Raw genomic sequence first — 14,831 nt, 5'->3', positions numbered from 1 at the left:
GCTGGTTAACCAGCCCAGAGGCAGAACATTTGGTGAAACCCCTGCAAACACTGACAGGAATACCTCTCTGATATACACACCGAGGACCTTCTGTGGCAGCATAAACTGATCTAAATCAGAGGTAGCTCCTAAATCCCACTGCAGTGTGCTCCCTGCTCTTCCTGGGCAGTAACTCAGCAGGACAGTTCAGGGAACTGAGTTAGTCAAAAGCAAGTTAGTCTCCCACAGGGTTAATTTGCTACTGACCAGCTAAATTGGAATCCAATTCCTTCGCAACAGCGAAGATTCAGGATCACAGAGAAAAACTCACCTCTTGGCAGTACTGCAGAATCTCTTCCTTTCTTCCAAAGCAGCTCTTGGTCCCCGAAGTGTCAGGTTCCCATTTCCCAGTCTGGATATTCACATGCATATTTAGCTTCCCACAGAACATGGCAATTTGAGGTTCTGCCACTGCAAACCCTGTCCCAGCATTGGCTGCGAGCGCCTGTGAAGACAAACAAAAACAAAATACGTTGATTGCATTATCTGATTGAAAGCAGAACAACTCAGAGCCAGAAATCCTCTGGCATCTTCTCAGAGAGCTCCTACTTAATCCAGGATATCAGTAGAGTCTATTTCATAACGATATTTCTTAAAGCTGGTGAGCCCACAGCAAGTTTTCACCAGCAAGGTGTCTGTTTTTCCAAACTGTTTTTATTATTGCAACAACAGCTTACCAAAACCAAGAGTAATTCACACTTCAAGGCTGTGTCCACAAAGGCTAAAACAGATGTCTGAAAAACTTAAACCGGTATTTGAAGATAATTAATTAGTTCTAATAACTTCTGGCAGCAATACCTCTGTGAGGTTACAAACAAAGCAGGTATTGTTGCTACTAAGAAAATAACTGCTTCCCCCTGCAAGAATCCTGCTCAAACTTTGAAGCCATGTGTTTCTCCCAAAATCTTCAAATATTTGGGATAGAAACCCCTAAGCTTCTTGCCCAAACATACAAGTAAAGATGACTTCTGCTGGATCAGAAAAGCATAGCTGTTGTAACCAGCTCCTGAAAGCCTGTCGTCTCCCCTTCAATGCACTCGTGTTTGTAAGGGTCTGGTTCCTGATGCGTATTCTGTGCACTTCCCACCCTGCACCAGCAGACAAAAACCCGACAGCCCAGACCCACATTTGGGTCAAACTGCAGACTGATCAATGAAAACAAGGTCAGGTTCCCTTTCTGAAATCTTGCCGGCTGACCAAAAGAAGAAAAAGGGGATTAAATTAAATTGCAGACTTAGTATTTTTTTCCTGAAAAGACTGAGTGGATGCTGGGAGCTGAACATCCTCTCCCTACATAACTACTAGCTCTTGTAAAAGAAAAAAGGCATGAGAAAAAAAAAAAAAAGAGAGAGAGAGATAAACTCCTAAATCAAAAGCTCTTTAAGGTGTTGAGGGGAATGAAATCCATTTCAACTTCTTCAGACAAGGCACATTAGAAACAGCAATACACAGAGGCTTCAGGGCAGCACTGCCACTAAATTTCTTTTTTCCTGGCAGGCAGCGCTACCCTCGGCCACCAGTCCGGCCTTCATATTTAGCTTTTCACGCACTCAAAAATGCATACATTACTGTGGGCACTGTTCACTCCCTACTGCCTGCAGATCCCCATCAACTTCTATCAATATGTGTATGCTTAAAGCAAATAACGGAGCAAAGAGAAGAATTCAACTGGACAACCCCTGTGTGCAGCTCCTACTTGCTGGATATTAGGAAAAATATAACTCCATTATAATTAGCTCATTTCTCCCCCTCCCCATTTACACACAAAATACACTGCCTGGAGGTAAGACATTTCAGCACTCGGCATCAAGGACTGTTTAGTGCCAAACACATGGCTAGTGCTTGAGGGATAAGGCCAACCTGAGACACAAATGCATAAATTCACACCTTAACTTCAGAAAAACTACACCTTGAATTTTAAGAACTATTCAACTGCACATTGAGAGAAACAGTCTTATACAAGTGGCTTCTATTTACTCTAACCCCCTTCACCCAACAGATGCTCATGAGAGCGTGTTTTAGCACAGATCACAAAATCATGAAATACTGAACTATATAAATAGAACAGATACCAGCATCTGTGTCCCAGTAACAAAATGCTTCCAAGTTCACATGTACCTACACTAAACTTGACAGTACATTTGTTGTACTCTCTGTCCTAACGAAAAGATGTACTTCAGGTGTCAGAGGACTTGTGATGAATACACTGAGGCTGAATAACAGGGTGCAGTAACTTTGTTCCTTCAGAAATCAAACCATTTAATAAACATGTGCTTCTTTCTACCAAGTGCCAACTAATACCAGACTGCAAAACCTAGGCTCTTGCACTGCCTTCCTCCCGGACGTATCGTTTCTGAATAAAAAGGCAAATGTAGAATGATCCTTCATAACTCTATAAACACACACAAACTTTTTAATAGGGCCCTTTCATCTCTCTACAAACAACCACCACCTTGGTACCAACAAGCACTTTCCAGAGAGCACAAGACTTGACATGTTCACAAAACAATCCACAACACAATTTTGTTTTACGACAACGCTACAACTACATCCAAGATTCAAGCTGAACTCTGAAAACAACAAAAAGAAACGCAAGATCAAGGATGCATAAAGCATTAACCCTTGTAAGAAGAATACAGCGCATCAAAAGAGAATACAATGTGCGTGCTATGAACGGTGTGGAGATCATTAGCACTGCCTATGCTGGGAATCTGTTTTCTTCAAAGCAAACTTAACACATATGCAGCAAGATAAGGTAACTGCATAAGCAGGAGAGCTGCAGGCTCCATCCCAGAGGCAGGAAGATCCATCAGTAATCCATTCATAATGGCTCTTGCATGAGCAAAACTCCTGTTCAAACACATACCAACCTCCTGAAATCATGACCACCCCCTAGTTACATAGTGATGCGAGCTCCTGTTTATTTTTGCCTCTCTCCAGCCTGACACCTCGGCACTGTGGCAAAGGTATCATTCCTCCTCCGTGGATTGCTCAAATAGTTTGCATATCAGTCGAGTGCTGTTGCCGTAGCTACCAGAACATGCTAAGCCCCAATTCACAGCGGAACAAAGAGACTAATTACTTGCTTGATTTCATCACTTTTAATCAAATGGAAGAAATCTTTTCTTGAATTGCACTGTTGAGTAAGTTAATGAACTTTGATATACACAAGTTGAATCTTTAACCCCATGACCTGAAAGATAAGATTTTTGAATAATGGGCTTCAATTTTTCACCACTGACAATCCACTCCAACCACCAAACACATCAGTTTTTTACCGTTTTTATATCATTCTACCCATAATGAGAGAATACAGCACAGCAAAATTCATCTGTGCTGGTGGCGGCCACAACTTTAGCGAAGAAAGTCACCTCCAAGAGTTTTTTTGGACATTTTCTGTTGCTCCCCACAACTACTATCAGCATACCAAAAAGAAAAGCAGATCACTCAGGCTGAGGTTAGCTAGTCTACATTCAAGTATTGCTCTGCAAAAGGAGGGTTGGGGAACATGTGAACCAGCACAAAGCTTGGGATAAAGTCCTTAGTTAAGCTCCTCAGTTCTTCAGAGATTTTACCCGTTCCACATTGCAGAGGGATGAACAAACTGACAGCGCATTTTTCTTTGGGAATTTCCCAGCCATAAATGGAAGCAGCCGCCTCTTCTAGTGCTGGGGAGCAACTATTCAATCTCTTAAATAAGCAGACTGACAGCTCGGGAGGGGCGACATACACGTAATGGCAGAGAGTTCATCCAGTTGTGTAAGTCCTCGGTGAACATCATTTTAGCAGCTATTATCCTGTTAACATATATCCGTAACATGAGAGCAAGATGAATGTTATTTGGGAGAAGATTGTTACATAAACCATTACTTCCCTCACCAGCACTTGCATTTAACAAGATGTTTCATGATAAATTCCACTCTGCCTTTTGGTATAATTCTGTAATCCAGTTTGCTTTCCAAGACCAAAGAAGTATTTGATTTCATAAACACATAAATCTCTGGCCAGTTAATGTCAGTTAAATTCCTCACCCTGTCATGCAGTGCCTGATTTACGGTCCCCAAACACTGGAATTCAGACCTCTAAATCTTCTTCTTCTCTGATGGAAGTGTCTCTGCCCGAGTATCCTGTCTTTTATTTACTACTAGCCTCTTTAACTTGTGACAACAGGTTTGATGGGTGAGCTTCACCCATCCAGAGGCCTGGGCTCTATGCTCTAAAAAGGGTCATGCCTTTTCTTCCAGTAAGTGCTTTCTCCTCCTTTCTCAAAGGAGGGGTGCAAGGTTAGTGGGATGGTGGGCACGGCACAGCACGACAATGTTCTTTACGGCGGATTTTTTGTGAATTTAAACTGTTTCTGCTCGCTGCTGTGCCTCTACTTCAATGCTGGGAACAACAATGTACAGGAATTCCTATCAACGTACGTAAAATAAGGAATATTTCACATCTACCCCTGAAACGCATGCATTACATTGCAGTTCAGGTTCAAAAAGGCATGAACATGAAAAATATACCCATTTTCCTTGCCTTGGATTTCTAGGATCTGTTAAACCTCATCACCACAGAGCTTATTGAGCATGCTGTTTTTTCAGCTCCCCTATCGAATGCTATTCAGGAAAGCCTTCTGGCATGCTGCTGGGGACTTCAGAAGGGTGATCAGAGCTTCTCTTTTGTCACGAGCTGTCGTTCATTATATTTCACAGAAATGAGTTCTTGAGAGCTTTTCTTTATTGCAGAAAGGTATCCAGCAAAACGTCAAATTTAACTACAGGCTGAACTTACAGCGAGGTCAAACATTACCGTAACCTTGCCTATCTGATCAGGTAACCCAGAATATCACAGAATCATAAAATAACAGGCTGGAAGGGACCTCAAGGTGCACAAGCACGGCAAGAGATGCTGGCCCTGGTTGCAGGGCAGAAATGGTGCAAGGGTTGAGAAGCATCGAGAGCCTGCTAAGAAAACTCCTACTGCCTGTGCTTTCCATCAGGCTTCCTCTGCAGCAGTACATGGGCAGCCCCGGCCAGATAAAACCACGGAAGATTAAGTTGCTTTAAAACTGAAACTCCAGCCTCTAGAATTTATAAACTGCTGAAAAAGGCCAGTAAACACAGATTAATAGCTGCTGAGGGCATTCGCTGCCTCAAAAGAAAATGCACAGCCTTTTGCAGGATTGTCTGCAGGTCGGATCAGATTTCCTGCTCAGAAGAGTTACAAGTATTCCACAACTATTTGCTGCTACACCGACAAAAAATGCCAGGCAGTACTTTGAAAGATTACTTGCGCTGTTTGTTTTTAATTAAGCAAAGCCCCTCGAAAGTAATACTGCTTATTAAATCAGAGTGCGCATGAACTGCAACCTGAGGGACTTCAGAACATGCTGTTCAGAACAGTCCCTATCCAGATAAATTATGCTTCCCACTTTTACTTAATTAAAGGAAAAAAAGAAAAAAAAAAAGAAAGAAGCTTCTCTGTATTTTTTTTTTTTAAAAATACATGTCTTATTCTATCTCTAGCACAACACAGGGGTGTCAGCACTGCAACTCTATGTCAGTGTAATATCCACAGACATGGAGAATATAAATTGAACTCTTTCAAGACCACTGAAGAATTCTAACAGTTCCTTTCATACAAAAATGGGCCTTGTTACCTTATCAGCTTTCCTGTGAGCATAACCCTTGATGGCTGCTGCTTTTAAATGCATGAGGATTCTAACTTTTCACCCTTTCCTTGGCTGAAAAATTGATACACACATTTGTGCAGGGACTTGACTGCTTCCAAGCCCAGCTGCACATCCCGCATTACTGCTGTCTGCAGAGCTGATGTTCACGGGCATTTCTCCTTCCATAAACGAGGCCAGTCCTTGGCAAAATAACACCAAAAATCAAGGAGAGGTGTTGCAGTCACAAACTCTACCGCTGCCATCTGATGTGAAGCGTTAAACTGAAGCTTTTGGAAGGAGAACAACTGGGTTGGCGTTGTAGGGCTGAGCCTTCCCGGGTCTCGACGGGCCACACAGCCCTTAAACCTAACGCTCACTGCCGTGAATCTCACCTGTGAATTAATGGTTTATGGCAAACTAGTGTTCAGGAAACCAACACTTCAATTAAAAAGTGAGGGAAGTTGGCAGAGAGGCTTTATGCAGAAGAACTTCTGAACAGAATACTTAAAATTCTCCTGTTCTTGGGTTTGTAACTTGTAAACATAAGCAGAGCTTTCAATTCGTGCTTCAAATTGTGTTTCACGCTTTGTTTTCCTTCGCTTCTCTTCCTGCTTTTATTCAGCAGATAGGTGGCTTGAACCCAGGAAGGCTAATGAATGCCTGACACAGCAGGCAGTAAATCTACAGACTAGCAGCTCATCCTAGCTTTATTGCTTTATTTTTTTTTAAATTGCTGATAATTACAATAATGCACATGGGCAGGGGTCCAAGACAGGAAGAATTATTGTCTGCAGGCAGATCTGGTGTGAGCTGATAATACCAGCCTGTGTTTGCTTTTGAATTTAAATGGCAGAAATCTCAGTAAAGCAGTCTTTGGCTTACTTTAACTTGCTGGAAGGGGTGGAGTTCTCATCTGCTTGTCCTTTATTGACTTTTGTGGTAGAGGATTCTGCACCAGCAAAAAACTGGAAACCAATGCAGGAGCTGCAGTGCTAGCTTGGGTGCAGTTTATATTTAGATTGCCGCTGTTTACGGCTAACATGCAGCCTCCAACGCTCAGAAGTTCAGTGACGATAATCTATGTACTTTCATATGTGCCAACAGCAACTGTAGCATTACAAAGACCAAAACACTGCTGAAGCCTGAAGCACTCCTTACTGCTTTTGCATTTTCTTCTGCCTTTCTACAGAGAAAAAGGGAGATTTCCAGGTACCTGTGACTCATGGGCGGCCTTTTTGCCCTTGGAATTTGTACTAATGAGGTAGCAGATTATTTCCCCCTCCTCCTCTAGTTTATCATGCTCCATAAACCAAGCCTACATGAGTCACTGGGCAGATAATCTGTCTGTCAGACATTTGCACTGGGGAACTGCCACATTCAGATAGGGAATGCAACACTGCGGGCAGTACTGGGGCACTGCTGCTCTCAGGGAGCAGCGATCAGATTCAGTAAAGCCACAATTCAGCGTGGTCTTGGCTTCCTGAAGTTAGTTGTGTAACATGGTTGCCTTTGGCATCCTCTTCTCTACCCCCAGAGAGACAAAGTTCAGAACAACTCAGTTGGAACATTCCCTGAACAAATGTTACTGTACCCAGAACAGTGTCCTTTAAAAAAAGATTAATTAATAGGCCTCCAGCTTCCAAAACTTGGCTGGGTCTGGAACAGTTTACCACAAAAGCCACCCTAAAAATATAAGGGCAAGAGAAGAGGTAGACAGCACTAGTATGCCATTAATAATCCTTACACAGCGCACAGGTAGGTCCAAATATGCTTAATCAGCCAGGCTGCCTTCCACTTGTCACAAGGACCTTGGGAACACTTTTCATGCGAAGTATCAGACGGCTGCACTTATGGTCGCTTCCTTCCCCTTTCCAGCAAAACACAGCAACGCTGCTATTTAAAGCACCTTTTTCTATGGAGCGATTCTAAGTCACATTACAGCACATGGAGGGTAGACCTATTTATTACGGGACTAAACTAAGGCGCAAAGTCAAGTGACTTGCCTAAGGTCACCCGTCACTGGGCTCAGCCCAGTTTAATCCTCAGCCCCTCATCGTTCCAATCTGTGTCATCATTGTCTTGCACAGCAAGACTAATTACTGCTTTCCCACATGAATTATTTGGGCATGTGAACCACAGAGATTCAAGATGTCTTGTTAGCTAGCCAGCACGTACAAAATTTAGTGCAAGTTAATGTTTTCAAGCACACTAACAAATCTACTGAAGAAAATGGCCACGGGGCAGTTCTGCCTTCCTGGACAACTGGGAGGAAGATCCAAAACACAACGCAGGAAGAGCAGCTATGATTAATGGTGTTTCACTCCGCGTAGGAAAAACATTTGACTCTCCTTTCAGATCTAACTTTCATTACTGAGCTGTTAATACGAACTATCACTGCTCATAGCATAAAGGCTTCACTAACAGCACACGTACGGAGGAGCACGGACATACGTTATTTTGTAAGGAACTTCTCCACATGGTTTGATAACAAGTCCCTTCCATCTTAAGGAACTTTAGCTACACACGAGTTAGTGAATATAATCCCTGTGGTTACCAGGATACAGAGATTCCATAATACACAGGAAAGTATATTTACAAAAATCTTTCATCACTTCAAAACAATTTGTTCGAAGCAAAAATAACTTCTGGACTAAAACTCATCACAACTCACATACATGCACAACTTGTCCGCTAGCTCTGCTCGTGGACACAACTGGCAGAAAGGAAACCAAGAGAATAATCTATTAATATCAGACAGGCAAAACCCAAACCTCTACTATTGATTCAAAGTGATTGCGCATTCTGGGGGGGGAACAAAACAAAATAAACTGAAAAAACCTCCCCCTAAAAAGCATAAATATTTGTTTTAGAGAGCTTGTGATGCTCACCGGGAGCTGCATAAAAAAGCCTGCAATGGAGAGGCCGCGGTAGGAACCTGTGGTTACTCAGTCTAACCATGCATCTAACCACTCAAATGACTGGAGATAAAGGCTGCACAGATTGTGTTTTTATCTAACACACAACGACCCAAAAAGCAAGCAGGAAACTGAAGGACAGATTTTAACAGAGCATGGAGAATTTGAAGCGTCACAGAAAAATACCTGGAAAAAAATGCAAGATAAATGGAAGATAACAAGCAGGAATGCAGTTTGCAATGCAGTTTGGTTTTGGTTTCAACCATTCACGAGATCAAGTCTCCCTCCCTTTGTAGGTGCTGTTCAATATTACAGATTGGCTGTTTACGTGCACAGACTCCAATTGTTTCGGAACATGATAAAATACTCATTTGGTACCTTAAAGCCCTGCAATTAGGCTACACATGCACTTCCCTATAGCATACAGGAATAAGTCAACAGGCTCTAACCCTGCTGAAGCTCTGCAGGTCATGCTGATCGCTTTCCACCTCCAAATTCACAATCTTCTGATAGAAAACCCAAAAAAGGTAATTCTGCCCTCCAAACAGTCCAGATGAAATTTCAAATCTGGAAGAGAAAACCATGAGGTTTTTAAGTCCAGGCTTTCCAAACCATACTAACGACCGTCTTTTGGAAATAGGAAACCCACAGCTAAAATACAGGGCTGCTTTCATCTCTGCTGCCACTCCCTGAGCTTTGCCAAGTGGATGCTGATCCAGACCAAAATTAACAAGTTACCAAAAAAATCATGGAATTGCCTTGCTGTTTTCAGCATCCAAACTGAGGATCTGTTTATGCTTAAAACTTTTAAAGCTCTGTAAAAAGCACAGGTTAATTCTATAAATTACAGGTCTATGAATAGGCAGCAGATATTACCAAGAACGGGTAACTTAGGCTCATATTAAATCTATTTAGGAAATAATGCAAATTGTGATTTTAAACCAAAACCATCTCCCCACGCACCTTCCCACACACCTCCTCCTGTTATTTATTCTGAGAATTGCTCGTGGCTTGTTATGGAGCATCTTTCAGGCAGCACCTTGCATCACTACTTGCATATAAAACATCATCTTTTAAGAACCTTTAATATCTAGGGGCACAGAAATCAGTGCTTTAAAAAAATAATCTTTGTATTCACTGTTGAAAGATTCCCATACTGATACTGTAAGTTTATTCAGCTATAGTAAATGATATTTTATTTCTTAAATGGAAAACTTCAACGTATCGCACCAAGAAAATTTATTTTCAGTTAGCTGCTCGTTAGGAAAAGCTCCTCCACTTATGGCTAAAAAGTAGATGCAAGAGAATTAACTTAGCAAAACCATCTCAAATTCTCACCAAAAAAACGATCGTTCATTTTCCTGACTGCAGTTATTTTTGATCCCAGTAAACAGCAATAAAAAACTGATGAAAGGCTGCCAGTTTCTTCCACTAACGCTGGCAATCTGGAGTTGGGCGAGCAAGAAAACAAGCAAGCAGGAGCAGGATAAGGAATGACAAGCACTACCTTACTTCAGAAGCAAAGAGGCTGAAGTGCGGGAAGATGGCTTGGGGCTACTGTTTACTTCCAAGAGTCAGATGGCAAAAGCCTTACTTGCTTATTTTTAAGCTTGTCACCCAACAGCCAGGCGTCCCTCAGAAGGATCCCGGTACCAAGAGCAGAATTTAGGCTCAAATCTCACAGCTTACTTCCTTCTTCCAAAGCAGAGAATAAGAGGTGGACTTCTATCTATCCCCTAGAGCTCAAACACCTAGATTTAGCAATCTGACCCAAGAGAGAGGTCAAATGACAAAATGCCTTTTGAAGTACCCCTAAAGTTTTGTCAGCAGCAGGGGTCACAGCCAGTGAAGAAAGGACCTCAGTAATGGCTTAATGGATCGCAATTTTTTTACTCTTTAAAAGCAATCCTGACTAATTTAGTAGCATTTTATTTCTGAAGCATTAATTTATCAGCTGGGGTTTAATAGTCACAGCATCATATCATATCATAGCTCGGCTAGCATACTGAAACTCTAATGGATGTATTAAACAGTTTCTTTAAGGGAAGCAACAGATATCTACTTAGAATAACTGCTTAATGCTATTAGAAAATTAAGTGGTAATTTATAGAACAGACTAAAGCTGGCTAGGTACTGATTTTGCTGATCCAGAAAGTAAAACTAATTCAACAGAAGCTAGCCTGGAACCTCAAATATTTCAGGGCTATCATTGCATAACATTTAACTGGCTTTGGATGCTGTACAAACACAGCTGATTTTCATATGCTGCGTTTTATAGCTCTTCGGTCTATTGAGCTGTATCAGATCGTGTAGCATTGCATGGAAATAAAACAAAATGGGAGGACGGATTTTTATCTTTGATAAAGTGAGATTTCAACTTGTTAGCAATTTCTTCCGGGTTTCAGTGGGAAGAATGAACTCTGTGTATGCTGATAACCTATTTCCTTGAGGTTCCTTAAGCATTTTCTAGAAGTTTTCAAGGTAGAGGATAGAGAGCAGCGCTTTCTTCTTTTCTACTTCAACTAAACATTAGATTGGTGGAAGAAGCCATACACTGCAGCTGCATGCACCTGATGGTCAGTTCTTTGATGAGTTTTAAGAGATGTGACACTTCAGTAAGGGTTTCCAAGCACAAAACCATCATGAGCTGAAAGCTTTATTACAAATGTGGAAGCAAAACCTGCCTGTTCTGCAACACTGAAGGAAATTGCTCTTTGAAAAAGAGCAGCCAGAACAGATTTAGACAATCTAGTTATGCCTTAAAGAGGCAGCATACACTGAGAACTTCCATCACTTCAACGGAAATTCCTCTTTAAGGTCTCTGAAAGGTACTACTATTTTTCTTTTTTTTTTTTTTTTTTTTTAAACCCTTTGTGCAGGCTGTCCACCTTAGCAGCAGAATTATTTTTCTTCCCACCCTAAAGACTCAGTATTCTCTAGCTGGAGGAACAGTCAAGAAAAACTTCAAGATGTGTTATTTCGAACACAAGGATTCCAAACAATTCTTTATTTTCCTGTTTGGAAAAGTCTTTCAGACACGAGAAGAGGGTGACTATTTATACGTTTTTCTCGGAAAAGTTTTTTGCCTGTTCAGATGCTCTTGTCCAACGTGATACATGCTTGAGTGAGAAAGACATAAATGGTCAGCCATCACAAACAAGCTTTCCTTTTCTTGACCCTCCAAGCAGATATGGACAGCAATGGAAATGCTGACTTCACATGTAAAACCCATCACTAGGACAGTGATTGGAGGGTAGATTGATTTGTGTATTGATGCAATAGGCCACTCACCATTTTCCTAGCCATAGGCTGAGTAGTTTCAATAGAGCTTTCTCAAAGTCAAAGGATGAAAATGTTGCATAAAGTTCAAACCCCAGGGAGCGGTGGTTTTATTTTTCACTAGTTGACTTCAGACACGGCCCACTAAGGTGTTTTTTTAATTCAGAAACATGGCTGTGTATGCATCTCAGCTGCAAATATTAATCTCACCAGAATCTGGCAAGTCACTGTTGTGGATTAGCCCTGTGGAATATATTCAGATGTCTTACAACATAACAGATCAGCAGTCAAGAAAGACATGTTGAAATTACAGCTTGATGATGCAATAGCACGAGACAGCTAGAAACGTATTTCATTCTCCTAGCCTTATTTTGGACGACTGAAAAAAAAAAAATCATTGAGAGCCCAAACGAGCTCCTTAACAGATGATGTCTTAATTATCTTTGAGGCTGCCTCTCCCTGCACAATCCCCAATTAGCCTAGACAGCAGTGATACCAGTACTAGATGAATTTGTGTTATAAGGCTTGGAACATTTAGCAGACTCCAAGAAAATTGCACTGAGAATTTTTGTATCTGATTGTAATACCAGTTCGAGGAGGAAGACAGGTTAGGTAACTGGCACAAAATGAATTTGTGTGTGTCAAGGCTGTGTGGCAATTCTAAAGCCTAGACAGCAAAGACAAATGGACTTACTATCCAGTCGCACAATTCCATTAGAGGTTGTGTATATTTTCATAGTTATACCTATCAATAAAAGGGATGTGAATATTAGCCCGGAGAGGCAGGAATAATAAGAACAGTTCTCTGCTTCGGGGCTGCTATTTGTTCCCCAAAGTTAATTCTCACCATTACAGGAGGTATCCTAACAAATACCACTAAGCACGCAATTTTAAGTTTCGCTCAGGAGCCGAGGTGCTGCAGAGGGGACCAACTATCCATTCATACAGAGGAGAGAATATGAAAGGAAGAAAGTGTGTCTGCAGACAACCACAGGCCGAGTGCTTCCATATGCAAATTCAGCCCCAGTTTCATCTTTCTGCAATATGAGCATTTGAAATTTGGCAGGAGTTAAAGATGTTCACATCCTGACGCATTCCAACAGATTGTACCACTCCAGCATGTTCAGTCTGTCTGGATCTTTATTTTGTACTTTACATGACATGTGGTGTATTTTGCAGCTTAATGACTATTTTAATCCTCTTCATCACCGCAGAACGTCATGCTAGATGTGATGCAGATACACATTGTTAGATGGATGCTGCTCAGAGATATTCCAAAGCACGGAAGCCATTCCAAGGCAAATATTACAGAACAAGAATCTCTGCTTTACTTGATCTCGAGTATTTTAAGCTAGCTGCTATCAACAGTAAAAATCTACCAGCCCCCTGCTATGGCACAAGAGCAGCTTACAGGCAGGTCAGTAGCATCCTCTTAAAAACCCATAAATGAGTTAACTGTAAGTCAACACCAGGGGAATCGCTGCTGAAGGTTTAGCTACAAACAGCTGCGCACATTAAGCCCATCTTAGACAGTTAACTTTACTGCCAGCTGCGGCTAAATGTTTGTTATGCCCTCAGTTATGTGATCAAAATAAATTTAATAATCACAGACTATTAAATAAAATAACAGAACAGTATGAGTAAAGCTAGCAGCCACTTACATAATGGGGAATAACGATTTAACTTTTCACAAAAATCTTTGAAGATAGCGACAGGAAACACAAAAAGCCAAATTGAAACCAAGGACAGAAAAGCAAATGAAGTGACCTTTGCTTTCGCCTGAAGCAAAAGGCCATTTAGAGTCTTAGAAAACAACACTCCTCACTTCTCTTCTACAGTACCAACGAAGCTTTCAGCCCGAAGTTTTGTGGCTGTCTTCATAACATTCTCCTCTGGAGCGACCAGTTTAGCTGTTTGCATACACACGACTAAAAAGTATGACACTGGCCATTTCAGAACAGTAATGCTCTTGAAATACATCAGCAGCTATTACAAAAGGACTACAATGATGCATTCTAGTCAGTGCCCTGCAATGAAAGAGGGAATTAACATGCTATAGATGCCGTGTGGAAAACCTCCCATAGGGTTATACTTAGAAAAGTATTCTTCTCATCACGCTAATTCCCATGTGAAGCAAGTTGCAAAAGCTTGCTCAATATAATTGAGTGCAACAAATCCATCCAAACCTAGGAATTTCAGCCTCAACTTCAAAATGCCTTTTGTCCATATTGCGGATTTTACATTCAAGAAAATTTAAAAGAAGCTTTCCTGCTTAGGAATTAGGAATCCAGCTCTTCTCGTTAGTCTTCCGTGAAGCCCCATTGCTGAGAGAAGGACCTGGTGAACAGGGAGAGAAGGCAAAAGCACTTCTGAGGTGATCAGCTGGTTGATGTTTATTTCTTTGTCTCTTAACCTGAGAAACGAAGACATTCTGAAGCAAGGTGCAAACTTTTAAAATGAAGGATTAATTTATCTAGAACACCACGTATAAGATGCAGTATTACGGATTCAAACGTAGGTAAGAGACTTCAGGTCTTGTGATTAGCACAAGTTCTTGTTCACAAACTCCAATGTATCTTGTACATGCATACAACAAAAAGCACCGATAAAAACAAAAGCACAAGCACATAGCCAGAAGTTGAGGGACCTAAGCAAATGACAAGCTGCGATTCAGACCATAAAGCCAGCTGCGGACAACGCAGGGATAGAGGCAGCGCAAAATATTACATTGCATCAAGCCTGCGCTCTGGCAGGCCATTCATCTCCTGCCTTTGTTATTGGTAAATTGCTTCCGAGAAAGCGGCTGTTGCCCTAAACAGAATATCCACATACTGACTAGCTTTGTTGCAGAGCAAGTATTGATGCAATTTAAACAAGACAGCATTTATCAGGAGTGATGGGGGCAGGAACACTTTATTTTTTTTTTCCTCCCTGTT

At 41.4% G+C, this 14,831-nt stretch overlaps 1 protein-coding gene across 5 annotated transcripts in view; it reads right to left on the bottom strand.

Moving 5' to 3' along the window:
- The window catches only part of APLP2 (amyloid beta precursor like protein 2), a 47,782-nt gene that overhangs the window by 23,982 nt on the left and 8,969 nt on the right, over positions 1-14,831 (bottom strand). For all 5 annotated transcript variants that reach the window (XM_074849034.1, XM_074849035.1, XM_074849036.1 and 2 more), the window contains exon 2: positions 311-484. In XM_074849034.1, the coding sequence (XP_074705135.1) occupies positions 311-484 (174 nt within the window). The remainder of the gene's footprint in view (positions 1-310; positions 485-14,831) is intronic.

The sequence above is a fragment of the Strix aluco genome, chromosome 23 (assembly GCF_031877795.1).
Source record: "Strix aluco isolate bStrAlu1 chromosome 23, bStrAlu1.hap1, whole genome shotgun sequence".
Lineage (NCBI taxonomy): Eukaryota > Metazoa > Chordata > Aves > Strigiformes > Strigidae > Strix > Strix aluco.
This window is presented reverse-complemented; position numbering and strand designations above follow the sequence as displayed.